The following is a 26,975-nucleotide window of genomic DNA, read 5'->3' as shown; positions in this document are numbered from 1 at the left end:
GATGAGGAATTCCGTCCAGACGGGGGTCAGTTCGGACAGGATCTCCCCACGTGCTTGAGCCTCCTAGACACACCTAGTGGCGTCAGAGCCCAGTGCTGTTTTTAGTGACTCGATGGCTTTGGACGCGAGCCGGACATCGGCCCAGGAGAGGCATCATGCTTACTTGCAACAGCTCTACAACTATTTTTAGTTGTGCACTTCAATCAAGTGCCCCATTTTTAAAGGGGCGGTGGTGGGGGGCACACTCCAAACAGTTTCAAACATGTGCCCTTTTTTTTGAGGGCACTAAAAACACAAATTATACAAGTGCCCCGTGGCTAAAAGGTGGGAGGTGGCACTAAAATGACCAACTTAAACAAATTACACTTTGGTTGCCGGGGGTGATGATGCACTCCAGTCCCTCCAGTGCCCAACAGCTCTACAACTATTTTTGTCGAAAACAATCCTGGTTAAAGGGGGGTCACACTCCAAAACCTTTTCAGATGCCCCCTGGTTTTTTGGGTTTTTTTTCCTGAGGGCACCAAAACACAAATTATACAAGTGCCCCCTGGCTAAAAGGGGGGGGGGAAGGGGCACTAAAACCGACATGTTAAACAAATTAAAACTTTAGACAAAAAACATCAAATTAACATTTTGTTGCCGGGGATGATGATGCACTCCAGTCCCTCCGGCGCCCAAACCTGTGAGCGTTGTCACAGATATCTACATTGCAGTAGGAAATCAAACATTGGCCCAGATTTAGCTGACAAAATAACCGATAGTTTACTGGCGCTCGTCGCGATTAACGTATAAATCGTCCAGCAACTGGAGGTGAGGAAGCGATGCCCCATGAATTGCTTAATGATGATTATTCTGGTGTAAGACTGATGCTTTAAATGGCACTCACTCACACCAAATGCATCTTAGCTGAAATCCTGTCGGAATCTTTTCTCGTTAGATTGTGTGTGGAAATGATCAGCTCCTGTACAAAGGCTTGGGTTTCAGAGCAGACAGTGTGATGGAGCCAGGAATCTGACCGCGCTTGGAGTTAGGGATCTGGGATTCTTTGTACGAGTGAGGTTTAAAACTGACAAAGTGTTGTCAGGTTGTCGGATGCTGATAGCGAGATGGAGTTTACAACTCAGTCGATAACACGATGCTATATGACAGTAATCCGTTCTCTGGTGCCTGTCTGAAGAGCTCACTGCTATAGCATCCGTCCACATACAGCATATAAAAGCTACCTTACTCAATCTTTTCATTGAAAAAAATGACCAACGTTGTGTACATGAGATAGGCCGGGAATTTCCTGGCCACTTGTTCCCTCTCCGCCACAAAACTTCAGCAGAAGTGTGGCACAAACGGCAAGGTAAGTCCGGTGGAACAGCAGAAGGCTGTGGAATTGCCCGGCTACAGTTCATGTTGTGGGAGCCGTTGGTTACCCCGCTGATCTCTGCACTATTGATGTTCTGTCATGTCAATGGATTGATTCCAGTCACTATGGCCGCTGGGTTTTGTAGTCACCTTTTCAACAAAACAATGTGAAAGTTGACCCTTGTCAGTTTGGCTCAGTGGATAGCACTCTCCTTTTCGAGTCAGAGGGGCGTGACTTTGTAGTGTCCCTGCACCTTACTACAAACTCACATGAGGCATAGATATATCAGACACGGTCACTCTGTGACCTTCACCTTTATTGCCAGGACCAAGGAGTGCTGACCCTGGGTGGGACCTCCCCTTTTATACCTGGAAACCCAGGTGAGGAGTGTCTCCTGCAAGTTCACCCCCTGTGGTCAGGGTGTGCATTTCTAGGATACAGGTACAGTGTACACGAGTTACAGTTACATGACTATGTCATTGCAAGATGGTTAAATACATGACATCACCTCCCCCCTTAAGTCTTTTTGTTTCAGAGGTTAAGTCTGTCGGGTGGTCGACGCTCTCTCGTGGAGCGCCTCAGTTGTGGCTCTGGTGGCTGAGCCTCGGCACGCATCTCTGTCACTTGAGGTGAGTCCGGGCTGGCCGCAGGGACTGTGCATGCTGAGGGCTGTCTTTGTTGCTCGTCCGCCGGCAGTGGTGTGGTTGCCATCTCATGCTCTTCTTCAGGTTCCTCCGTGTCTATGCCGAACCTTTTCTTTACTTGGTCCAAGTGTTTGCGGCATATCTGCCCATTGTTTAGTCGGACCACCATGACTCTATTCCCTTCTTTGCCAATTACGGAGCCCTCAAGCCACTTGGGTCCCAAAGCATGGTAAAGCATATTTCATCTATTTCTATACACCCCCCACTTGAGTTTCGATCATGGAGCTCGGTTTGGGAGTGGCGCTTGCCCTCAACAATGTCTGCCAGGGCTGGGTGAATGAGGGACAGCCACATCTTGGGCGTGCGTTTCACGAAGAGTGCGGGCGGGACCTGTAGGCCAGCAGGAGGCGCGATAGGTGGTACTGAAGGGAGGGTCCTTGGATGCGTAGCATGCCATATTTTATGACTTGGACCACCCGTTCCGCCTGGCCATTGGAAGTCGGCTTGAACGGCGCTGTCCGGACGTGCTTGATACCAATGCCCAACATAAACTCCTGGAATTCATGGCTGGTGAAACACTGGCCATTGTCGCTGACCAGGATGTCCAGCAAGCTATGGGTCGCGAAAACCGTATGCAGACTCTCCACGGTGATGGATGTCGTGCACGAGTTCAATATGATCCACTCGATCCACTTTGAGTATGCATCGACAACGATCAGGAACATTTTCCCCATGAACGGGCCCACATAGTCTACGTGAATACGTGACCATGGTCTGGTGGGCCAGGACCACGGGCTGAGTGGGGCCTCCCTGGGGGCATTGCCCAGCTGGGCACACATTGTGCACCTGTGAACACAGTGTTCCAGGTCTGAGTCAATCCCTGGCCACCATACATGTGACCGGGCAATGGCCTTCATTAACACAATGCCAGGGTGCTCGCTGTGGAGTTCCCTGATGAACGCTTCCCTTCCTTTCTGGGGCATGACTACCGGCTGTCCCATAGCAGGCAGTCGGCTTGGATGGAGAGCTCATCCATCCGGCTCTGAAACGGTCTGACCTCCTCGGGGCACGCCCTGTGTGCGGGCACCCAAACCCCAGTCAGGACACATTTCTTTATCATGGATAGGAGGGGGTCCCTGTTGGTCCAGAGTTTGATCTGGCGGGCTGTAATGGGGGAGTCCGCAGTGTCAAAAGCCTCAAAGACCATGACCATCTCGGAACACTGCTCTGACGCCCCCTCGGTGGTGGCCAGTGGGAGCCTGCTGAGCGCATGGGCGCAATTTTCAGTGCCTGGCCAGTGCCGTATGGTGTAGTCATACGCAATCAGCGTGAGGGCTCAGCGCTGTATGCGAGCTGACGCATTGGTGTTGACAGCCTTGCTGTCAGACAACAAGAATGTTAATGGCTTGTAGCCCGTCTCTAGCTCAAACTGTCTACCAAAAAGGTGCTGGTGCATCTTTTTAACACCGTAAACACACGCGAGTGTTTCCTTCTCGACCATGCCGTATCCACGCTCTGCCTGGGAGAGCGACCTGGAGGCATAAGCTACCGGTTGGAGTCGGCCGTCATCGTTAACCTACTGCAACACACACCCAACCCCATAGGATGACGCATCGCATGTTAAAACCAGTTTTTTACAGGGGTCATACAAAGTCAACAGTTTGTTGGAACACAGCAGGTTCCTCGCCTTATTAAAAGCCCGTTCTTGACAGTCCCCCCAAAACCATTCACAACCTTTATGCAGGGGCATGTGTAACGGCTCCAACTATGTGCTTAAGTTCGGCAGAAAATCCCCAAAATAGTTAAAAAGTCCCAGGAATGATCGCAACTCTGACGTGTTGCCGTTTTGGATTCAGTGGGCCGGATTCCGTCTGCAGCCACCCTCCTGCCCAAAAACTCGATCTCTGGGGCCAAAAACACACACTTGGCCTTTTTCAGCCACAAGCCTACCCGGTCCAGTCGGTGTAGCACCTCCTCCAGGCTGTGGAGATGTTCTTCGGTGTCTCGACCCGTTATGAGAATGTCGTCTTGGAATACGATCGTTCCAGGAATGGATTTGAGCAAACTTTCCATGTTTCTCTGAAAGATGGCTGCTGCCGAACGAATGCCAAATGGACACCTGTTGTAGAAAAATAATCCCTTGTGCGTCGTGATGGTGGTCAGAAGCTTGGATTCTTCAGCCAGTTCCTGAGTCATGTCGGCTGAAGTGAGGTCCAACTTCATGAACAGCTTGCCACCTGCCAGCGTGGCAAAAAGGTCCTCCGCTCTCGGAAGCGGGTATTGGTCTTGCAGCGATACTCAGTTGATGGTGGCTTTGTAGTCACCACAAATCCTCACTGAGCCATCTGCTTTGAGGACGGGAATGATGGGACTTGCCCAGTCACTGAATTCAACAGCCGAAATTCTGCCCTCTCTCAGCAGCCTGTCCAGTTCACATTCAATTTTCTCACGCATCACGTATGGCACCGCTCTGGTGCACTGGTCTGGCGTCCGGAGTGATGTGTATCACTACTCTAGTGCCCTTGAATGTTCCGACACCAGGTTGAAACAGTGACCCGAATTTTTGCAGGACCTGTGAGCATGAACTTCGCTCCACAGATGAAATGGCGTGCACATCCCCCCTATTTCCAATTCATCTCAGCTAGCCAACTCCTCCCCAAAAGCGCGGGGCCATTTCCCGAAATGATCCAAAGTGGCAGCCGGTTCTGTAATCCATTATGTGTTACCACCAAGTTTGCACTGCCCAGCACTGGGATGATCTCTTTGGTGTACGTCCATAGCTGCATCTCAATGCATTCTAGCTCTGTGTGGCCATAGTGTCTCAAATTGTTGGGCGCTCATGAGTGACTGGCTAGCTCCCGTATCCAGCTCTATGTGCACCGGATGCCATTCAGTAAGACTTTCATCATCATGGGTGGCGTTTTAGTGTATGAGCTGTGGATGTCAGCCACATGAACCCGCTGAACTTCAGCATCTATTGCTTTACCCCAGGCCTCATCCTGCATTGCAGATGCCTCATCTGGTTCCTCTGTCTCGCAGATTAGCCTCGCTACTGCCTTTTTGCACATCCTGGCCAAGTGTCCACTGACATTACAAATCCTGCAGGTATATTGCTGGAACCTGCAGCTTCTCGCAGTGTGTCTACCCCCGCACCTCCAGCATGAACTGAGATTGAGATTGCTGTTAACAAAATGATATTACCAGGCATTCCTCTTTGATTGCCCATTTGGCTGTTTCTAAGCACTCTGATGGTAGGTGTTAATGATCCCATTTCGGGACGCATTGTTTCTCGAGATGGCGTGAATTGCCGATCCCCTTTCCATTGTCCTTGTTGCGGGCCCACCCTGGAGCCTGTTGCTGCCTGGGCGGTTTCGAAGTGCCCTTGCCTTCCTGCGGGGTCCCGAGCCGCCTTCACCATGTTAACTCCCTGGTCCATCGCCACGTTGGGACCAGGGCTACACGCGTAAATTAGCTTGGTCTCCTCTTCCCCTGCCATAAAGGTCTGAGCTATCAACGCCGCCCCTTCTAAAGTCAAGTCCTTAGTCTTTATGAGCTTCCTGAAAAAGCCGGCATTTTTAATGCCCTCGATGAAAAAGTCCCTTAATATCTCCCCCTACAGGCATCGGAGAACTTAGAGACTAGCCAAGCGCCGCAGTTCCACCATGAAGTCCAAGATGTTTTGACCCTCCCGATGCCGGTGAGAGTAGAACCAGTGCCGGGCCATGTGTACGCTACTCGCCAGCTTGAGCTGCTCACTGATCAGCTGGCTGAGTTCTTCAAAGGACTTATCCGCCAGCTTTTGGGGTATGAGCAGGTCTTTCATCAGCGCATACTTCTGTGGACCACAGCTGGTCAGTAGATGCGCCCTCCGCTTGTCAGCCGCTGTCTCTTCCAGCCAGTCCTTTGTGACAAAGCTCTGCTGGAGTCTTTCCACGAAGTCGTCCCAGTCCTCACCCACACAGTAACGTTCCTCTGTGCCACCGGTGGCCATCCTCTTGGTTCGGTGATTCCCGTTTCTCGTCATCAAATGTATTGTCCCTGCATCTTCATACAAACTCTCACGAGGCATGGATGTATCAGACACGGTCATTCTGTGACTTTCACCTTTATTGCCAGGACCAAGGAGTCCTGACCCTGGGTGGGACCTCCCCTTTTATACCTGGAAACCCAGGTGAGGAGTGTCTCCTGCAAGTTCACCCCCTGTGGTCAGGGTGTGCATTTCTAGGGTACAGGTACAGTGTACACAAGTTACAGTTACATAACTATGTCATTGCAAGATGGTTAAATACATGACAGACTTCATGTCCCACTCCAGAGACTTACACACCATCCAGGCTGTCACTCCCAGAGCAGTGCTGTCGGAGGGGCAGTACTGAGGGAGAGTCGCACTGTCGGAGGGGCAGTACTGAGGGAGCACTGCACTGTTGGAGGGGCAGTACTGAGAAAGCGCTGCACTGTCGGAGGGGCAGTACTGAGGGAGAGTCGCACTGTCGGAGGGGCAGTACTGAGGGAGCGCTGCACTGTCGGAGGTGCAGTACTGAGGGAGCGCTGCACTGTCGGAGGTGCAGTACTGAGGGAGTGATGCACTGTCGGAGGGGCAGTACTGAGGGAGTGCTGCACTGTCGGAGTGGCAGTACTGAGGGAATGGCGCACTGTCGGAGGGGCAGTACTGAGGGAGCGCTGCACTGTCGGAGGGGCAGTACTGAGGGAGCACTGCACTGTCGGAGGGGCAGTACTGAGGGAGCGCTGCACTGTCGGAGGGGCAGTACTGAGAAAGCGCTGCACTGTCGGAGGGGCAGTACTGAGGGAGAGACGCACTGTCGGAGGGGCAGTACTGAGGGAGCGCTGCACTGTCGGAGGTGCAGTACTGAGGGAGTGATGCACTGTCGGAGGGGCAGTACTGAGGGAGCGCTGCACTGTCGGAGGGGCAGTACTGAGGGAGCGCTGCACTGTCGGAGGGGCAGTACTGAGGGAGCATCGCACTGTTGGAGCTGCTGTCTTTCAGATATGAAGTTAGACCGCTTGTCTATCTGTTGCGGTGGTAGAAATCCTGTGCATTATTTGAAGACTAGCAGGGAGTTGCTACAATTCATCCCACACCCAACACGATGAAATGCAGAGTAATTGGGTCATTCACCTCTCTGGAGATTATAGCCCTTGCTGTGAGTGAAATGCCTGCCATGTCCAGCTATAGAACTACAGTCAGTGACCTTCACAATCATGTATGGGAAGTATTTGGGGGCATTGCTGTGAGCTGTGCTAAGCTGTAAGTTTTTTCTTTCTAAAAAAAAACTTTAAATAGTTTCAATCAGTTTGATTTGGTTGCATCTGAATGAGGTATCTGTTAACACACTTGCCGAGCCAGTGTTAAATCGGCAGTCACGCTCCTGATGTCCCGTGTAAGCACAGAGGCAAGTCAGTCTTAAACTCTTGTGAGCTCCTCAGCTGGGAGCCGAGTATGTTCTCTGACCAACACGCCAAACCAATCAAGTAGAATATGTAGCCTTAAAGGCAAAGTGCCCAACCTACTACCAGACTACTATATTGTACATTCCATGGTGTAAACCCTGCCCTTATAAATCAACGTTCGCTCCACAGGCCACTAATGCACTTTATATTCAGGACTGGTCAATCAAGCGAGAATGGTTTGCAAAGCACATTGGTAATTACTGCTTGTTGATGAAGTAAAGAATAATTTACAAATGAAGGACTGGATTTTCCGGTCTTGACTGCTCCGTTTTTCGCCCCGGAGCGGCAGCAATGGTGGGGTGAGGTGTTCTGGGCGGGTGGCCAGCCTCCAGCGATCCTCGGGTCGGGTTTAGAGGCGCCCGCGGAGCAGCACCACCCGGAGGAGCTGCGCCCGTTGTGCAACGGCCCTGGTCGCGACACCGGCACGATTTTTAACTCCTGCCCGATCCGTTCGCCCCGCAGTGACTGCCTGGGAAATCGGGCGGTGCAACGATAATGACAGCGGAGAGGTGAGTAATGGGAACCTAAGGTAAGTGCGATTGCCTTTCTTTTAATATTTTTGCGATTTGTGTTGTGGTGTGGGCAATGTTTTGGGAACGTTTTTGTGGGATTTCTTTTAGGTACCCCTCCCCCTGCCACCAGGTGTCTCTGGGAGCGAACCCGGCCCGGCTCTTTAACTCGGGAGATTCCCATCCTAACACCCAAGAAAGGTACAACGCCTCCCTTAGCGCTGCGCCCTGACTCATGGCCCAGCTACCCAACCTTACCCACTTAGGTGCAAACTGTTCCCGGGCACTAACGTTCCCGCCCCGCCACCATTACCGCCCCAAATACATCAAGACCGAAAATCCAGCACTAAAAGCCTTAGGTCAGTGAGCACAGGGAGTGATGGGTGAGAGGGACTGGGTGTGAGATAAGACACGGGGCACAGGGGGTGATGGGTGAGTGGGACTGGGTGTGAGATAAGACACGGGGCACAGGGGGTGATGGGTGAGCGGGACTGGGTGTGAGTTAGGACATGGTCAGTGAGCACAGGGGGTGATGGGTGAGCGGGACTAGGTGTGAGTTAGGACACTGGGCACAAGGGTGATGGGTGAGTGGGATTGGGTGTGAGTTAGGACACTGGGCACAGTGGGGTGATGGGTGAGCGGGACTGGGTGTGAGTTAGGACACGGTCAGTGAGCACAGGTGGTGATGGGTGAACGGGACTGGGTGTGAGTTAGGACATGGTCAGTGAGCACAGGGGGTGATGGGTGAGTGGGACTGGGTGTGAGTTAGGACACGGTCAGTGAGCACAGGGGGTGATGGGTGAACGGGACTGGGTGTGAGTTAGGACATGGTCAGTGAGCACAGCGGGTGATGGGTGAGTGGGACTGGGTATGAGTTAGGACACAGTCAGTGAGCACAGGGGGTGATGGGTGAGTGGGACTGGGTATGAGTTAGGACACGGTCAGTGAGCACAGGGGGTGATGGGTGAGCGGGACTGGGTATGAGTTAGGACACGGTCAGTGAGCACAGGAGGTGATGGGTGAGTGGGACTGGGTGTGAGTTAGGACATGGTCAGTGAGCACAGGGGGTGATGGATGAGCGGGACTGGGTGTGAGTTAGGACACGGTCAGTGAGCACAGGGGGTGATGGGTGAGTGGGACTGGGTATGAGTTAGGACATGGTCAGCACAGGTTTGAATGAGCTGAAGTTTATGGACAGTGGGAGGCCGGCCAGGAAAGCGTTGGAATGGTCAGGTCTAGAGGTAACATCAGCATGGATTAGAGTTTCAGTGCCAGATGGGCTGAGGCAGGGGTGGAGACGGGCGATGTTACAGAGGTGGAAATAGATGGTCTTTTTAATCTTGTGGCTATGAGTCAGAAGGCCAGCTCAGGGTCAAATAGGTAGCCAAGGTTGCGAGAAGTTTTGTTCAGTCTGATAGAGTGGCCAGGGAGAGGGATGGAGTTGGTAGCATAGGTGCGGAACTTGTAGCAGAGGTCAAAAACAATGGCTTCGGTCTTCCCAATGTTTAAGTGAAGGAAACAGCGACCACTGCAAGTAAAGGCATGTCAGGCAGCGTGACAAATCAGGGAGATTGGAAGGGTTGTGAGAGGGTGTGCAACACGGCGTGTTTTCAGATAATGTCGCCAAAGGGCAGCATGTTGCTGAGGAGGAGTGGGGGGGCCAAGGATAGATCTTTGGGGGAATACCAGCGGTAACAGTCACAGAACAGAAGCAATTGAAAGAAAGCAAAAAGAACTTGCATTTATACAGCGCCTTTCACAACTTCAGAATAACCCAACGTACTTTTTGAAGTGTAGTCACTGTTGTAATGTGGGGAACGCAGCAGCCAATTTGCGCACAGCAAGCTCCCACAAACAGCAATGTGATAATGACCAGATAAGCTGTTTTAATGATGTTGACATCGGGGTTACCTCTCCTACTCTACTTCAAAATAGTACCATGGGATCTTACACTACCACCTGCGAGGGCAGTCCGGGCCTTGGTTTAACATCTCAGCTGCAAGCTTCGAAAGTGCAACGCTCCCTCAGTACTGCCATTGAAGTGTCAGCCTCGACTATGGGATCAGGTCTCTGGAGTGGGGCTTGAGCCCACGACCTTCTGAGTCAGAGGCGAGGCGGACTCCTTACTAGAGAGGATCTGACTTCGACCAGAGAGCAAAGAGTTTACGGTAGAAACTCTCGCCAGGCTGACGTTTAAAAGCCCCTCAGCCGAGACTCTGGAGCTAGTGTGTATATCCGTCAATGTGTCAGGTCACCATGTCCCGATCATTAAATCTGTCTCCGTGTATTGATTCAATATCTGTATCACTTCTGTAGCAACTATGAAATTGATTCCTTAACACGCTATCAGATTCGGCTATGCTCTTCGTCCAAGTTCTTGTATCTTCACTCTTCTCCACTCCTCTTGCACCATTCCTTGGAAGCGCCATTTTCGTGACTTCCTACGTCAGGCCAGTAAAGTTCTGGGAGAAGAATTACAAGTAAGGGATTTATTTTGCTGGTGTGGGTCTGCGAGCTTGGGCAGAGGCAGGGAATGGACCACCTTGCTGTGCTGGTGTTCGTAACTGCTGTCCTGCCTCACGGCATCATTCGGGTAACTTCCCCACTCGCCCAGCTCTCTGTGTTCAGTGCCCAAAGCTGGCGATAAGAGCAGATGGAGATAAGGGTGGTGGGCTCCTCCCATTCCTCCAGCTGAATTGTGAAAACAAGGTATTCTTTCGATTGGTTGACTTACAAAAAAAAAATGAATTGCGAATTTGAGCAGATGAAAATCTGTGTGAATGGGGATGGACAACTAGTTCAAGACCACTCCCATTCATTTGTAGAATCACACAGCACAGAGGGAGGCCATTCGGCCCATTGTTGCTGTGCCGGCTGTTTGAACGAGCGATCCAATTAGTCCCACTCCCCCCGCTCTTTCCCCACACCCTGCAAACTTCTCCTTTTCAAGTATTTAACCAATTCCCTTTTGAAAGTCAGGATTGAATTTGCTTCCACTGCCGTTTCAGGTAAATTCTCCCCTTGTCCCCTCTAGGTTCTTTTGCCAATTACCTTAAATCTGTGTGCTTTGGTTACTGACCTGCTAGTGCATATAGTTTCTCCTTATTTACTCGATCATACGTGCCCACCTTACCAAAGTATCACCGCACCGGTTGCAATTGTGCCGGTGTTACAATTCTTCAATGATTTTAGAAATTTGACCAAAGATTTTGCCACATTTTTGCTTGTGTGGAGGGAGGGGAAATGACTTTAAATTAACAATGCTGCATTGTAAATTCCCAATGCATTACAACATGGAAAGCGTACCAACCCCAGATTCAGACCTCCGTTTATGTCGAGGTAACTGGTCGAAACCCAGGTGGTGACTGCGGATCTCAAGGCGGCCTTTGTGCCTGAGGGTTAGGGAGGGGAAATCAGCCATGGTTCCCACTCCGGGCTGCTGTCCTCCAATTCCTGTCGCAGCTGCACCAGTCTGTGTGGAATTCGGGCAAAGGTAAGATTGGTGTGATGCATCCTGTAGTCAAATAGTCTGCTAACCCTTGCTGTCTGTTCTTGCACATGAAGATTGGCCCCATGGAGGAGATGCAGAGGAAAGGTGTGTATATCATACCACAGCGAGAACTCAGTAACTCCAGGAGAGAAGGGAAAGGGAGGAACATTGCACAAAGATATTAACTGCATGACAACGACCAGTTTTGAAATTGTTTAACATAATCCGCAGTGCTTGGTCCGTTTACCGGCACCATAACTACAAACACAGCTTGGAAATAAAGTTTGTGGTTAAAAATCATCATCATCGTAGACGGTCCCTCGAGCGAGGATGACTTGCTTCTACAAGAGTTCACAGATGTTTCAATGAAGGACCCGATGTTCCAGTCCTGATTTCCAATTGAGGGGGTGGAAGATGCCTGTGCGTGGATTTTTTTAACATGGGGTGACCGTTGCACACCAGCCACCACACGGGCTCGACAGAGCTAGGCCTTGGTCCAGTGGCAAGGCTTAGCCAGGACGACTGGAGACCTGCTCTGCTGCACGGACCGAGTGCGCTCACACATATTGCAGTGTGGGCTGGTCCATGCTGCCCCTGGGCCCTTGGCTCTTCTGGGTCCCGTATCCTCATTCGCCGTAACATCCTAGCAACATAACCTCTACCATTAAAGGCAGAAACAGATGTTAAAAGTACATCTATAATGTATTAACAATCCTGCATCTGCAAGCATGTCCTCTCAGCTTTTTCCAAATTAAAGTCCTGTGTTCACTTTTACAATGGGACCTCCCTGTGTAAACCTGTCACGCTGTATGTACACAAATCACTGGAGAAATACCACTAACGATGTCTCCGCAAGATCTTGCAAATCCCCTGGGAGGACAGACGCACCAACGTTAGTGTTCTCGATCAGGCCAACATCCCCAGCATCAAAGCACTGACCACACTCGACCAGCTCTGCTGGGCGGGCCACATTGTCTGCATGCCCGACACAAGACTCCCAAAGCAAGCGCTCTACTCTGAACTCCTACACGGCAAGCGAGCCCCATATGGGCAGAGGAAACGTTACAAGGACTCCCTCAAAGCTTCCTTGATAAAATGCAACATCCCCACCGACACCTGGGAGTACCTGGCCAAAGACTGCCCTAAGTGGAGGAAGTGCATCCGGGAGGGCGCTGAACTCGTCGAGTATCGTCGCTGAGAGCATGCAGAAAACAAGCGGAAGGAGCGTGCGGCAAACCTGTCCCACCCACCCTTTCCCTCAACGATTGTCCTACCTGTGACAGAGACTGTAATTCCCATTTTGGACTGTTCAGTCACCTGAGAACTCACTTTTGGAGTGGAAGCAAGTCTTCCTCGATTCCGAGGGACTGCCTATGATGATGATGCTAACACTCTCCTGCCACTGGAGGCAATGCAGCGCCACCACTGGCTGCAGATTGTAATTACAGCGTGACAGCTTTACATAGGGGAGTACCCATTGTAAATGTGGGCGTAGAATTTATAACCGAAATAGGCCCAGGATTATGTCTGTACGCACTGGTCCAATTATCCTGGATCTAGCCCCACTTCACCAGAACACTGCACCCGGCCATCACTCCCTGTGCCCAATGAGACGAGAGGCCGACCGGTAAATTCCTAGTTTTACACGATTGCTTGTGGTTTTTCTTTTGCAGCACCAAACGCGTGGATCATTCAAACACCAGGCTGGATTCGCAGATAAACAGAAGTACTGGTAAGTGGAAGGCAAGGGTACAACTGCACTAAGTCTCCCTTGGCATCATCATTTTGTACAGGCAATACGATTTCTAATCCCTAAAAATATTATCAGCACAAGAATGAGATGTCCCTGTGAATTTTGTGCTTCTCGAGATGACAGATGCTGTTTCCGAAAGTGTTAGTCTCACACACTCTCGGATAAACGTTCGATAAACTCTCCCTATTCTATCAGCTCCAACCTCAATAGTGCGCACCCTGTTGTGTCATAGAATGGTACAGCAGAGAAGGAGGCCATTCGGCCCATCGTGCCTCTTCCGGCTCTGAACGAGTGATCCATTAATCCCACTCCCCCACTCTTTCCCCACAACCTTGTGAATTTCTGCTTTTCAGGTATTTATCCAATTCCTTTTTGAAAGTTATTATTGAATCTGCTTCCACCACCCTTTCAGGCAGAACGTTCCAGATCCAACAACAGATCTCAACCTCGGATTTTCTGCCAATGATCTTGAATCTGTGTCTTCTGGTTACCGACCCCTCTACCACTAGAAACAGTTTCTCCCGACCTACCCTACCAAAACCATTGCTAATTCGAAACACCTCGATCAAATCTCCCCTTAACCTTCTCTGCTCCAAGGAGAACAACCCCGGCTTCTCCAGCCTATCCACATAACTGAAGTCCCTCATCCCTGGAACCAATATAGTAAATATCCTCTATACCCTTCCTAATGTGCAGTGCCCAGAATTGGACACAATACTCCAGCTGGGGTCGAACCAGAGATTTATAGAGGTGTCACCAAGTGTGACCTGTTTAATTTCCCAACCCTGCCATCTCCTGCTCTGTGAGTGAAATTGCCAGTTCAGCATTGGTCTAGGGCCCAAAATTGAATGGAGCAACTTGATTTTTCTGGAGTATCTTAAAAATCCCCATTTTGCACATTCAATTTGCGCCAGTGCAAGTGAGTTAGTTAGGATTTTTTTTTAGTTTAGTTTAGTTTTGTTCAAAAGGGGCGTTACCAGCCAACTACGCCTGTTTTGGCCATTCAGGCCACTTTGGACAGCTAATAGTTGCTCCAAACTAACTTAGGCCAGCGTATATGGCCACTTGTGGGCCACACAGAAAACCCTTGCGGAGAGTTAATAAATCAGCGCAGGTAGGTACTTAATGACTTACTAAAGAATGTAAATAGGATCAAACAGCTATACAGGACTGACAAACTTCGCAAAGTTAATTTACTATACAACAGAAGCATTCGTGGAAGCTTAAACTACAAAAATAAAAGGAGTAAAGAGACAAAACATATTTACATAATTTTTTCAAAATATCCAAATAAAAAATAGAAGTATCTCCTACTCGTAGGAAAGTTAAGGAAAGTCTTGAGTAAGCTCATTAAAATTACTGGCTACACAGTTATCGCACCCTCCCCCACCCCACACCCAGATCAAAACTCTCCTCCTTCCCCATCCCCCGCATCAAAACTCTCTTCTTCCCCGCCCTCCCCCCCCAATCAAAACTCTTCCCCGCCCCCCGATCAAAATTCTCCCCACACCAACCTGTTTCTTGTAGTCCTCAGCACGGGAAGGCAGTGGGCCGACCTGTGCGGCAGGCCACTCGGCCCGGGATAGGGGCGGGACACGTCGGGTCCCATGCTGCAGGCATCATCATAATCACGGGAGGAGCTACTGCACATGCGTAAACGCTCTAATGCGCATGCGGACAGCTGCCGGCACTCTTTTAGGCGCCCCCAATGGACTCGCCACGCCACACCAAGCCCCGGGAGAGTCGGCAGAGGGGCCAGAATCCATCTTTTTGGCGCCATTTGGATCGTAGGAAGGCGGTGCATCTCACGTGAGTGCGCCGAAAGAAACGGGTGGGCCAAATTTGGGCCCACTATAAGTGTGCGTGTCAAGCTGTAATTGTACTCTCCTGCCACTGGAGGTGTTACAACACCACCACTGACTGCAGGTTCTAAATGCAGCGTGACAGGTTTACATAGGAAATTCACCATGATAAATTGCAGAAGGAGGAATTTTTAATGGAAAAGCTAAAAGACAGAATTTGTGACCTTAAAACAGGCCCAGGATTGCATTTTGAAAAAGAATAGCTGTGACAGAAACAGGGTTTTGTGACTGATGGTTAATATCTGCTCCGTCCACTCTGTGCGAACGAGTATCACCTTCCGCTCCCCTCCGTATATTCAATGCAAAGGTCGTGGCCAGAAGATGCTCAGTCAGAATTTGGGAGCCGTGCTTTTTAACCACAAAAACTCGGGATGAGTATGACTCACACGGGACTGGTGCTCATTTTCGGGGTGGGGGAATGATAAGGGGACAAGACAAAAGTACTGGACACTGAGAGGCAGCCTGCATATCCTATTTAATGAGGCCTTGTGCCACTCAAATGGCTGTTGCAATATAACTGCAAAAAGGACAAAATGCAAACTCTGTCCTTACTATAGTTGGATCTGGGACAGACATAACTTCAAGGTGAAGCATAGTCTAGGGGGAATATTTATTCAAAGAACTCTCTGAATTTTTATTCACCTCAGGAGAATTTTGACTTTTCCCTGAGTCACTGGCCCTTCCTCCCACCCCTATCACCTGCCCCCTTTCTCCCACCCCTATTCTCAGTGTGTTGCATTTCAGTTTAAATGGAGCCAGAGACTAGGCTCAGCGGGCCTGCTCCACCAAATGTGCCTTGTTGATTGGACCAGGATCTCAAAGCCAGCACCAAGCTCATGGTCTATAGAGCAGTAGTAATACCCGCCCTCCTATGCGCTTCAGGGACATGGACTATGTACAGTCGCCACCTCAAAGCACCGGAGAAGTACCACCAACGCTGCCTCCGCAAAATCCTGCACTAACATCAGCGTTCTCTCCCAGGCCAACATCCCCAGCATCGAGGTACTGACCATGCTCGATCAGGTCTGATAGACGGGCCACATTGTCTACATGCCTGATACTAGACTCCCGAAACAAGCACTGTACTCCGAGCTCTGTCAAGTCAAGCGAGCCCCAGGGGGCAGAGGGCAGAGAAAATGCTTCAAGGACACCCTCAAAGCCTCCCTGATAAAGTGCAACATCCCCACCGACTCTTGGGAATCCTCAAAGTGGAGGAGAAGCATCCGAGAAGGTGCCGAACACGTCGAGTCTCCTCGCCGGGAGCACGTGGAAGCCAAGTACAAACAGCAGAAGGAGCGCACGACAAATCAAACACCCCACCCACCCGTCCCTCCAACCACCCTCTGCCCCACCTGTGACAGAGACTGTAGATCCCGCATTGGTCTCACCCGTCACCTGAGAACTCATTTTAGTGTGGAAGCAAGTCATCCTCGACTCCGGGGATTGCCTAAGAAGAGAAGGTGGTTTGTAGATAAGTGTGAGGTGGTGCATTTTTGAAGACAGAGTAAGGAGGCCACACACTGCTTGAAAAATCAGTCTGAATGGGGTAGAGCAGCAATGGGATCGGGATACACAAATCACAAAAAGTAGTGCCGCAGCTTAATAAGGTCATGAGAAAAGCAAACCAAGCACTCGGGTTCACTTCGAGAGGAGTAGACTTGAAAGGCAGGCAAATTATGTTAAGCTTGTACAGAACCTTGGTTAGACCACACTAGGAGTACTGGGAACACTTCTGGTCTCCATATTATAAAAAGGATATCGAGGCACTAGAAAAGATGGAAAAAAGTTTTACAAGGGACTGCAGCCTTTGACATGGTTGACCAGTCCATCCTCCTCCAACACCTCTCCGCCACTGTCCAGCTGGGTGGGACTGCACTCGCCTGGTTCCATTCTTATCTATCTAATCGTAGTCAGAGAATCACCTGCAACGGCTTCTCTTCCCGATCCCGCATCGTTACCTCTGGTGCCCACCCCCCAAGGATCTATCCTTGGCCCCCTCCTATTTCCCATCTACATGTTGCCACTTGGCGACATCATCCGAAAACACAGCGTCAGTTTCCACATGTCCGCTGATGACACCCAGCTCTACCTTACCACCACTTCTCTCGACCCCTCCACGGTCTCTAAATTGTCAGACTGCTTGTCCGACATCCAGTTCTGGATGAGCAGAAATTTTCTCCAATTGAATATTGGGAAGGCCGAAGCCATTGTTTTCAGTCCCCGTCACAAACTCCGTTCCCTGGCCACTGACTCCATCCCTCTCCCCAACTCCTGTCTGAGACTGAACCACACTGTTCGCAACCTTGGTGTCATACTTGATCCTGAAATGAGCTGTCAACCACATCTCTACAGCATAACTAAGACCGCCTGTTTCCACCTCTGTAACATCGCCCGTCTCCACCCTTGCCTCAGCTCATCCGCTGCTGAAGCCCTCATCCATGCGTTTGTTACATAGAAACATAGAAAATAGGACCATTCGGCCCTTCGAGTCTGCACCACCATTCAATATGATCATGGCTGATCCTCTATCTCAACACCATATTCCTGCTTTTCCCCCATACCCCTTGATGCCTTTTGTGTCTAGAAATCTATCTATCTCCTCCTTAAATATATTCAGTGACTGTGGTAGAGAATTCCACAGGTTCACCACCCTCTGAGTGAAAAACTTTCTCCTCATCTCAGTCCTAAATTTCCTACCCCGTATCCTGAGACTGTGACCCCTTGTTCTAGACTTCCCAGCCCGGGGAAACATTCTCCCCGCATCCAGTCTATCCAACCCCGTCAGAATTTTATACGTTTCAATGAGATCCCCTCTCATTCTTCTAAACTTGAGTGACTACAGGCCTAGTCGACCCAATCTCTCCTCATAAGAGAGTCCTGCCATTCCAGGAATCAGTCTGGTGAACCTTAGGTCAAGTATATCCCTTCTTAGGTAAGGAGACCAAAACTGCATACAATAATCCACGTGTGGTCTCACCAAGGCCCTGTATAACTGTAGTAAGACATCCTTGCTCCTGTACTCAAATCTTCTTGCAATGAAGGCCAATATACCATTTGCCTTCCTAACTGCTTGCTGCACCTGCATGTTTGCTTTCAATGTCTGGTGTACAAGGACACCCAGGTCCCTCTGTACATCGACACTTCCAAAGTCTTCACCATTTAAATAATACTTTGTCCTTATGTTTTTCCTACCAAAGTGGATAACATTTAAGGAGATATTTCACAACTCTCAAATATATTCCAGTGAGGAGGAAAAGGTGTAAGAGAAATGATAGCCACCGGTGGCTAACTAAGGAAATAAAGGACCGTATCCAATTAAAAACAAGAGCATACTAAGTGGCCAAAACTAGTGGGAGGACAGAAGATTGGGAAGCTTTTAAAAGCCAGCAAAGGATGACTAAAAAAAATGATTAAGCAAAGGAAGATAGACTATGAAAGTAAACGAGAATGAAATATAAAAACAGATAGCAAGAGTTTCTACAGGTATATAAAAAGGAAAAGAGTGGCTAAAGTAAATGTTGGTCCCTTAGAGGACGAGACCGGGGAATTAGTGATGGGGATGGAGATGGCAGAAACTCTGAACAAATATTTTGTATCAGTCTTTGTGGTAGAGGACACTAATAATATCCTAACAGTGGATAGTCAAGGGGCTATGGTGGGGGGGAGGAACTTAACACAATCACTAAGGAGGGGTACTCAGTAAGATAATGGGACTAAAGGCAGATAAATCTCCTGGACCTGATGGCTTGCATCCTAGGGTCTTAAGAGAAGTAGCGGCAGAGATAGTGGATGCATTGGTTGTAATTTACCAAAATTCCCTGGATTCTGGAGAGGTCCCAGCAGATTGAAAAACTGCAAATGTAATGCCCCTATTTATAAAAGGAGGCAGACAAAAAGCAGGAAACTATAGCCCATTTAGCCCAACATCTGTGGTTGGAAAAATGTTGGAGTCCATTATTAAAGAAGCAGTAGCAGGACATTTGGAAAAGCAAAATTTGGTCAGGCAGAGTCAGCATGGATTTATGAAGGGGAAGTCATGTTTGACAAATTTGCTGGAATTCTTTGAGGATGTAACGAACAGGGCGGATAAAGGGGAACCACTGGATGTGATGTATTTGGACTTCCAGAAGGCATTTGACATGGTGCCACATAAAAGGTTACTGCACAAGATAAAAGTTTATGGGGTTGGGTTAACGGGATAGAGGATTGGCTAACTAACAGAAAACAGAAAGTCGAGATAAATGGTTCATTCTCGAGTTGGCAATCAGTAACTAATGGGGTGCTGCAGGGATCAGTGCTGGGACCCCAACTATTTACAATCTATATTACCGACTTGGAAGAAGGGACCGAGTGTAACGTAGCCAAGTTTGCTGACGTTAGAAAGACAAGAGGAAAAGCAATGTGTGATGGGGACACAAAAAATCTGCAAAAGGACATGGATAGGCTAAGTTAGTGGGCAAAAATTTGGCAAATGGAGTATAATGTTGGAAAGTGTGAGGTCTGCACTTTGGCAGAAAAAAAACAAAGAGCAAGTTATTTTTTAAATGGAGAAAGATTGCAAAGTGCTGCAGTACAGCGGGACTTGGGGGTACTTGTGCATGAATCACAAAAGGTTAGTATGCAGGTACAACCATAAAAACCAAGATTCCATTGGCCTTTATTGCAAAGGGGATGGAGTCTAAAAGCAGGGAAGTCTTGCTACAGTTATACAGGGTATTGGTGAGGCCACACCCTGGTAGTTTTGGTTTCCATATTTACGAAAGGATATATTTGCTTTGGAGGCAGTTCAGAGAAGGTTCACTAGGTTGATTCCAGAGATGAGGGGGTTGACTTATGAGGAAAGGTTGAGTAGGTTGGGCCTCTACTCATTGGAATTCAGAAGAATGAGAGGTGATCTTATCAAAACGTATAAGATTATGAGGGGGCTTGACAAGGTGGATGCAGAGAGGATGTTTCCACTGATGGGGGACACTAGAACTAGAATAAGGGGCTGGCACTTAAAACTGAGATGAGGAGAAATTTATTCTCTGAGAGTTGTAAATCTGTGGAATTCGCTGCCTCAGAGAGCTGTGGAAGCTGGGACATTGAATAAATTTAAAACAGAAATAGACAGTTTCTTAAACAGTAAGGGGTTATGGGAAGCGGGCAGGGAAGTGGAGCTGAGTCCATGATTGGATCAGCCACGATCGTATTAAATGGCGGAGCAGGCTCGAGGGGCCATATGGCCTACTCCTGCTCCTATTTTTTATGTTCTTATGTTCACATTTATCCACATTATACTGTATCTGCTATGTGTTTGCCCACTCATTCAACCTATCTAAATCACCTTGCAGCGTCTTTGCATTCTCCTCACAACTCATAATCCCACCTAGTTTTGTGTCATCAGCAAACTTGGAAATATTACATTTGGCACCCTCATTTATATATATATTGTGAATAGCTGGGGCCCAAACACTGATCCCTGTGGTACCCCACTATTGGACGAGTTCCAAGTTGAGCGCTTGCTTTGGAAGTCTCGTGTCTGGCATGCGAACTATGTGGCCTGCCCAGCAGAGCTGATCAAGTGTGGTCAGTGCTTCAATGCTGGGGATGTTGGCCTGACGAGGACTCTTAACGTTTGTGCGTCTGTCCTCCCAGGGGATTTGCAGGATCTTGCGGAGACATCGCTGGTGGTATTTCTCCAGCGACTACTCGGAACTCGTCAACGGCATACGAGCCAAAGGCGGGCAGAGGAAATGTTACAAGGGCACCTTCAAAGCCTCCCTGATAAAGTGCGACATCCCCACTGACACCTAGGAGTCCCTGGCCATAGACCGCCCTAAGTGGAGGAAGTGCTTTCGGGAGGGCGCTAAGCTCCTCGAGTATCGTCGCCGAGAACATGCAGAATCCAAGCACAGGCAGCGGAAGGAGCGTGCGGCAAACCAGGCTCCCTGCCCACCCTTTCCCTCAACGACTATCTGTCACAGGTGGGACAGAGACTGTGGTTCTCGTATTGGACTGTACAGCCACCTAAGAACTCATGCTAAGAGTGGAAGCAAGTCTTCCTCGATCCCGAGGGACTGCCTATGATGATGACCCCACTAGTCACTGCCTGCCATCCCGAAAAAGGCCCGTTTATTCCTACTCTCTGTTTCCTGTCAGTTAACCAACTTTCAATCCATGCCAATCCTATGTGCTTTAATTTTGCACACTAACCTATTATGTGGGACTTTATCAAAGGCCTTCTGAAAATTCAAATACACTACATCCACTGATTCGCCCTTACCTATTCTATCAGTTACATCCTCAAAAAATTCCAGTAGGTTTGTCAAACACGATTTTCCTTTCATAAATCCATGTTGACTTTGTTTAATCGCGTTGATATTATCTAAGTGTGCCATTTTCACATCCTTTATAATAGACTCTAGCATTTTCCCTATTAATGATGTTAGGCTAACCGGTCTGTAGTTCCCCGTTACCTCTAAACTTGACTATTCCAACGCACTCCTGGCTGGCCTCCCACATTCTACCCTATGTAAACTTGAGGTGATCCAAAACTCAGCTGTCTGTGTCCTAACTCGCACCAAGTCCCGCTCACCTATCACCCCTGTGCTCACTGACATACATTGGCATCCGGTTAAGCAACGCCTCGATTTCAAAATTCTCATCCTTGTTTTCAAATCCCTCCATGACCTCGCCCCCTCCCTATCTCTGTAATCTCCTCCAGCCCCACCTGAGATGTCTGCGCCCCTCTAATTCTGACCTCTTGACCATCCCTGATTATAATCGCTCAACCATCGGTGGCCGTGCCTTCTGTTGCCTAGGCACCAAGCTCTGGAACTCCCTCCCTAAACCTCACCACCTCTCTACCTCTCCTTTAAGATACTCCTTAAAACCTACCTCTTTGACCAAGCTTTTGGTAACCTGCCCTAATTTCTCCTTATGTGGCTCGGTGTCAACGTTTTTGTCTATAATACTCTTGTGAAGCGCCTTGGGACGTTTTACAATGTTAAAGGCGCTATATAAATGTACGTTGTTATATTTGTTCATTCCAGAACTAGCGGTTATAGCTATCAGGGAAGACCGAACAGGCTGTGACTTTTTTCTCTCGAAACCCTAAGACTGAGGGGTAACCTGCTCGAGGTCTTTAAGATTATGAAGAGGTTTGATAGGGTAGACCTGGAGAAAATATTTCTACTTGTCGGGGAGTCCACAACCAAGGGAAATAAAAATATAATAAATAAGATAGTCACTATTAAATCCAAAGGGGAATTCAGGAGAAACTTCTTTACCCAGCGAGTGGTGAGAATGTGGAACTCGCTGCCACGGAAGGGTTGAAGTGAATAGTATCGATGAATTTAAGGGGAAGCTGGATGAACACATGTGGGAGAAAGGAATAGAAGGATATGTTGATGGGGTGAGATGAAGAGGGCTGGGAGGAGGGTCGTATGGAGCATAAACACCGGCACGGACTCGTTGGGCCAAATGACCTGTTTCTGTGTTGTATATTGATTGAGGGATAAATATTGGCCAGGACACCAGGGATAACTCCCCTCCTCTTCTTCGAAATAGTGCCATGGGATCTTTTACATCCACCTGAGAGGAGACGGAGCCTCGGTTTAATGTCTCATCCGAAAGACGGCACCTCCGACAATGCGCGCTCCCTCAGCACTACACTGGAGTGATAGCCTAGATTTTGAGTAGATGTTGATCTGAAAAGCCGGTGAATTTTGTGAGTAAAACGTTGTCTCGCCGCCTCCAGGATCTGTAACAGCCTGTTATACCGGTCACCATGCAGAGGGAGCACAAATGGCGCCCACTATAAGTGTCCCGGGGCAGCCTTTACGTCTCAACACTGTGCGCACTGACATTCTCTCTTCTGTTTAAACCCCAGGCTTGAAAGTTAATCCTTGTTCTGTTGGCTGCTTGCGCCTCTAGGGGCCGATGATAACAACCTGAACTCCATCTTCTATGAGCACCTGACGAGATCGCTGCAGCAGAGCTTGTGTGGGGACCTGATCCTGGGCCGCTGGGGAAGCTACAGCATGGGGGATTGCTTTATCCTGGCCTCCGACTACCTCAACGCCCTGGTTCAGCTGATAGAGGTTGGGAATGGCCTGGTGACCTTCCAGCTCAGAGGACTCGAGTTCAGAGGTGAGCCCGGAAGATCTGAAACCTGACGGGCATAGTAACATCAAAGGGATACGGTATACGAGTAATGTGGGTACAGCAGGTGTAGGGAATGTACCGTGCTCGGGAGCAACAGGTGACTTTAGACCTGTGCTTCCCAAAGCTATCCCCCACAGGGGATTTCCTCACCCGTGTCTGGCTCTGTGGTAGACTCATCGATAGAGATTGGTCACTGACTCCATTATTGTTGGATCATGCGACTACCAGGATGTTAGAGTGTCAGCTGTGGCTCAGTGGGTAGCACTCTTGCCTCTGAGTCAAAAGGTTGTGGGTTCAAGTCCCACTCCAGGGAGTTGAGCGCAAAAATCTAGGCTGACACTCCAGTGCAGTGCTGAGGGAGTGCTGCACTGTCTGAGGTACCGTCTTTCAGATGAGACATTAAACTGAGACCCCGCCTGCTCTCTCAGGTGGACATAAAAGATCCCTTGGCACTATTTCAAAGAAGAGCAGGGGAGATATCCCTGGTGTCCTGGCCAATATTTATCCCTCAATCAACATCACAATAAACAGATTATCTGGTCATTGTCACATTGCTGTTTGTGGAAGCTTGCTGCGCTCAAATTGGCTGCTGCGTTTCCTACATTACAACAGCGACTGCACTTCAAAAGTACTTCATTGGCTGTAAAGCACTTTGGGACATCCCGAAGCCATGAAAGACACCATATAAATGGAAGTCCTTTCTCTGTCTTTACATTGAGTGGATAAATATCTGGTTGATCTGTATGGGTGGCTATATTTTGCATTATGTTAATATTCCACAGGCATCTGCACAAGTAGCATGGGTATTTGTCACGGCTACTAACAGCTACCTCAAGCTGTCACTGAGACAGGCACTTCTGCCTTACCTTTGGTATAATTATCACATCACATTTTAATGGTAAATTACATGGTTTCAGTGCTGCCGAGTTGATATATTCAGAGGATGTTTTCCTGAACTTTTTGATACCATAATTTATTCTGGGTTTCCATGTTTAATTATTTTTCTGTTCAGTTGCTCAAACATAAGATTAATTTTTTGGGATACTGAGGCAGATTAGTGCAGTGCAAGATGAAATATTGTCGATTAGTACCTCCACCGAACAGTCTTTATCAAGTGTTCGTGTTTAGCTGTCTGATCATATGATATCTTATTCATTCATGGACTTGCAAGAGTACGAAGAATTAAAAATTAATGTAGAGATATAAATACACTTGAGTGATTCTAAATCAGGCTTGTGGAGCACTGTGGGCATTTTAGTGTTTGACTGCATTCATGACTAACAGTTTTAGACAAATCACTTCGACATTTCTGCCTGAATGACCAACATGTACAATAAAAGATTTAGTGGATGTAGGTCACAACACCAAATGCTGGTGAATTCTGGTGACCTGAACTAATGATCCAGAGTTCATAGGTTCAGATCCCCATCACAGCAGCTGGGAGATTTAAATTCAGTTAATTAAATAAACCTGGAATTTAAAAAAAGCTAGTAATGGTCACCATGACACTATTGAATTGTTGTAAAAACCCATCTGGTTCACTAAGGTCCTGCAAAATCCCCTGGGGGGACAGACACACTAACGTTAGCGTCCTCTATCAGGCCAACATCCCCAGCATTGAAGCACTGACCACACTCGACCAGCTCCGTTGGGCGGGCCAAATTGTCCGCATGCCCGACAAGAGACCCCCAAAGAAAGCACTCTACTCGGAGCTCCTACACGGCAAGCGAGCCCCAGGTGGGCAGAGAAAACGCTTCAAGGACACCCTCAAAGCCTCCCTGATAAAGTGCAACATCCCCACCGACACCTGGGAGACCCTGGCCAAAGAACGTCCGAAGTGGAGGAAGTGAATCCGGGAGGCCGCTGAGCACCTCAAGTCTCATCGCCGAGAGCATGCAGAAATCAAACGCAGGCAGCGGAAGGAGCGTGCGGCAAACCAGTCCCACCCACCCTTTCCCTCAACCACAGTCTGTCCCACCTGTGACAGAGACTGTAATTCCCGTATTGGACTGTTCAGTCACCTGAGAACTCACTTTTAGAGTGGAAGCAAGTCTTCCTCGATTTCGAGGGACTGCCTATGATGCTGATGATGATGGTTCACTGTCCTACATGTGACTCCAGACCCACAGCAATGTGGTTGACTCTTAACTGCCCCCTGAAATGGCCTAGCGAGACACTCAGTTGTAACCTCACGGACTGCAGCGGTTCAAGAAGGTGACTCACCACCACCCTCTCGAGGGCAATCAGGGATGGGCAATAAATGCCGGCCTTGCCAGTGATGCCCACATCCCAGGAATGAATAACACCAAGATTTGGCAGAGTTGTGTGTCGGAAAGACAATGGGGCCGATTTTAAACTTGTTGCTGGGGCATAAAGCTGCCGTTCCGAGTTGTGCCGCCCCGAGAGAACCCGCTGGGTCTTCATTGCGGAGATGGCAATCGATCCACTCCAGCAAGCCGTGAAGTCTCCCGGGCCTTGATTCGGTTGTGTCACCGCTGTAGGCTCCAACATAAATTAATGGCATTTGTGGCCATGGTATTAATCCAGTAGTTTGCAGATCATAGTGACTTGATCATATTGATCATATTGAATTTGCATCCACATTCTCATAGTCTGCAGAAACAGGCATCCGTTAGGGTTGTGTGTCGGAAAAACGATGGTGTCACAACTGACCCACAACTCTACCAAATTTCTGTTTGTGTTATGTATGTAATAACTCGATAGACTGAATACTGTAAACTAACACAGGTACAAACCTGGCTCTGCTTTATTCGGGCCCAAAGTGATTACATTACATGATGGCTTGCCTTTTATACCTGAGCTGCACACACGTGCGTACAGCCCAATGACCTCCGACAGTCGCGCCACCTGGTGGCTAGTAACCCCAAGCATACATACATGACTATATCCCCTTTAAGATATTAGTAACAGTCTTTTTACAAATTGAGACGCTCCGGGGCTTTCTGCTCCCGAGTTGATCGTCTCAGTTCAACTCCAGCCTTAGGCGAGCGTTCTGAGCCTGTTATGACTGGGGGCTGGGTAGCCGATCTGATGGGAGTGGCAATGACCATGTCAGGGATTGAAAGTCCAGATTCATTGATGACAGCAGAGTCCTCTGATGACTGGCTCTCATTATTAGGGCCCAAAGTGATGACATTACATGATGGCTTGCCTTTTATACCTGGGCTGCACACATGTGTGTACAGCCCAATGACCTCTGACAGTCGTGCCACCTGGTGGCTAGTAACCCCAAGCATACATACATGACCGTTTCATTCATTCATGGGGCATAAATCTGCACACACTATGAGAATGTGGATGCAAATTCAAGTACAGTAGTATTCAGATTTCACATCATCATATCATCATAGGCAACCCCTCGGAATCGAGGAAGACTTCCTTCCACTCTAAAAGTGAATTCTCAGGTGACTGAACAGTCCAATATGGGGATTACAGTCTCTGTCACAGGTGGGAAAGGGTGGGTGGGACTATTTGCCGCACGCTCCATCCGCTGTCTGCGCTTGATTTCTGCATGCTCTCGGCAATGAGACTCAAGGTGCTCAGCGCCCTCCCAGATGCTCTTCCTCCACTTAGGGTGGTCTATGGCCAGGGACTCCCAGGTGTCGGTGGGGATGTTGCACTTTATCAAGGAGGCTTTGAGGGTGTCTTTGAAACATTTCCTCCGCCCACCTGGGGCTCGCTTGCTGTGTAGGTGTTCCGAGTAGAGTACTTGCTTTGGGAGCCAT

General features: G+C 49.0%; 1 protein-coding gene across 1 annotated transcript in view; it reads left to right on the top strand.

Annotated features, from left to right (window-relative positions):
* The window catches only part of LOC139266994 (pecanex-like protein 2), a 140,799-nt gene that overhangs the window by 28,935 nt on the left and 84,889 nt on the right, over positions 1 to 26,975 (top strand). Inside the window, exons 5-7 of the mRNA XM_070884627.1 lie at positions 10,327 to 10,456; positions 13,140 to 13,198; positions 22,999 to 23,214. Of these exons, the coding sequence (XP_070740728.1) occupies positions 10,327 to 10,456; positions 13,140 to 13,198; positions 22,999 to 23,214 (405 nt within the window). The remainder of the gene's footprint in view (positions 1 to 10,326; positions 10,457 to 13,139; positions 13,199 to 22,998; positions 23,215 to 26,975) is intronic.

Source organism: Pristiophorus japonicus, chromosome 7, assembly GCF_044704955.1.
Source record: "Pristiophorus japonicus isolate sPriJap1 chromosome 7, sPriJap1.hap1, whole genome shotgun sequence".
Lineage (NCBI taxonomy): Eukaryota > Metazoa > Chordata > Chondrichthyes > Pristiophoridae > Pristiophorus > Pristiophorus japonicus.
The sequence above is the reverse complement of the archived record's forward strand: the minus strand, read 5'-3'. Positions and strand labels throughout refer to the sequence as shown.